The 2,067-nt window shown below is 40.3% G+C and overlaps 1 protein-coding gene across 1 annotated transcript; it reads right to left on the bottom strand.

Moving 5' to 3' along the window:
• Positions 1–576: 576 nt before the first annotated feature.
• On the bottom strand, positions 577–1,799 carry LOC111657220 (histone H2A-like). Its single transcript, XM_023409311.2, has one exon. It carries the CDS (start codon positions 1,779–1,781, stop codon positions 1,395–1,397), a length of 387 nt encoding a protein of 128 aa, XP_023265079.1. The 5' UTR covers positions 1,782–1,799; the 3' UTR covers positions 577–1,394.
• Positions 1,800–2,067: the final 268 nt, after the last annotated feature.

The following is a 2,067-nucleotide window of genomic DNA, read 5'->3' on the forward strand; positions in this document are numbered from 1 at the left end:
CCTCCTTTGCCGCGTCCGCTCATGTTGTCGAGTTCAGGTTGATCCGAAGAGAAACTGATAAATGTCGAGTCAGGAACGTCCGTATTTAAATGGTGAATGCGGACGTAAAGGAAGACAGACAGCTCCGCCTCAGGCCGCCATTTTGCTTTTCCTCTTTCAAGCTAGAGCCCGTGAGCCTCTGAACTTCCGGCTAAAATTCATTCAAAATAAAAGTTAAACATTGACCCTGGCAATCCTGCTGACCTCTGAAATATTAAAAACTCTAATTGTCTAATTATCAACTACTCAACGTCACAGCTGGAGCTTAATGTTTCAGTCTAGTCCGAGTCTGTTCCATCAAATTCACCAAAATATTGGCGTTTTTCATTTCAATATGTGGATTTTGAAATATTGAGGCAAATTTAAACTGAGAGTGTAAGAATAATTTAATGGATATTAATATTCTATTTTGATATTTTTCAATTTAAATGTTCTTTTTCATGTTTCACACATCCAAATAAAAAACCATGAACTTTATAAAGATAAACTTTCTGCCATGAGCTGATTCAACAATAATTGAAGCTTGAATGATAAAAATAGCTGTCCAAGATTTTGTTTATTTTTCTTTCAATTGTCTTAAATTATTAGTAATTTGTAATTCTGACATTGGTTAATATCTTAAACTCACCACACACTTTTCATTGTTAAAATCCCAAAGATCAACTTCTTGCACACCATCATCACCTCCTGTAATTATTTCACAAACCTTCTTACTATTTATATGAAATTGACTGAATGTGTAGAACTTCCCAGATTCAAAGACTGATAGTTTTCATCTTTACAAACACTATACAAGCAGAAGCCAATTTTCAATAGCATATAATCCTCATTTCATTTTGCAGAAGGCGGCATCAACAGTGAAAAAGTATTTTCAAATTAACACATGAACACATGAAATAACAGTTAAACATCAACAACACTCTGCAAAAGGAAGGAGGTCAAACTGAGGGAGATGAGCATCAGTTCAGCAACTCAAACAGCAACATGTTTTGTTTTTGTTTTTTACTGTTAAGACAATAATAAGAACAAAATGTGTAGAAATACTAAGACATGAGTAAATTAATAAATCAACATAAGGGATTATTCTAAAAACATCGTTGGAATTATATCACTGCAGTATATTATAGTATACAGGTAGTACATATGGATAAAAAATACCTTATGTACATTGGTATTTGGTGGCATTTGTTTTTAATATAAACTGTGGGGACATTTATATTCATATGGGATTAATAAAGTGGTATTATGTCTTACATTGTTTGTGTGTACTTTGACTTTCAATAAAGGAATGAGCTCTTAAAGTGCAAGTGTGTGGCTCTTAAAAGAGCCGTTTGTTCAGTTGGAGCGGGCTGAGTTTACTTGGCCTTGGCGGGCTTCTCGGTCTTCTTGGGCAGCAGCACCGCCTGGATGTTGGGCAGCACGCCTCCCTGAGCGATGGTGACTCCGCCGAGCAGCTTGTTGAGCTCCTCGTCGTTGCGGACAGCCAGCTGCAGGTGGCGGGGGATGATGCGGGTCTTCTTGTTGTCGCGGGCTGCGTTTCCCGCCAGCTCCAGGATCTCAGCGGTCAGGTACTCGAGCACCGCCGCCAGGTAGACGGGAGCTCCGGCACCGACACGCTCGGCGTAGTTGCCCTTCCTCAGCAGCCTGTGGACACGGCCGACGGGGAACTGGAGTCCGGCACGAGAGGAGCGAGTCTTGGCCTTTGCCCTGGCCTTTCCTCCGGTCTTACCACGTCCAGACATGATACAGATTTAATTTATCTTCGCAGAATCGAAGAGAAATATTTCCTTTGTGTCGAATCCGCCTTTATATTGCCACTAGCGGCTCCTAGCTTGTCGCTCATTGGTCAGGCAGAACTTAAGCGTGATTGTCCAATCAGAATTGAATACGTAAAGCCACTGTAGAGATTTCGCGGCTTCCGCCCCGGAGTCTGTGGCATTTACAAAATAAGACATCGAAAGCCGTGTAGTCAATAAAAATGCAGTAAAATGTTTGTTTTTAGAAAAAAATACAGATATTCATGTAGCA

This window comes from Seriola lalandi, unplaced genomic scaffold (assembly GCF_002814215.2).
Source record: "Seriola lalandi dorsalis isolate HSWRI2012SDOR001 ecotype SW California unplaced genomic scaffold, Sedor1 jcf7180002054388, whole genome shotgun sequence".
In the NCBI taxonomy this organism is placed as follows: domain Eukaryota; kingdom Metazoa; phylum Chordata; class Actinopteri; order Carangiformes; family Carangidae; genus Seriola; species Seriola lalandi.

What these genes read in the sequence shown, in the direction of transcription:
- LOC111657220 (XM_023409311.2), bottom strand. Translation starts at nt 1,781, where the DNA reads ATGTCTGGACGTGGTAAGACCGGAGGAAAGGCCAGGGCAAAGGCCAAG.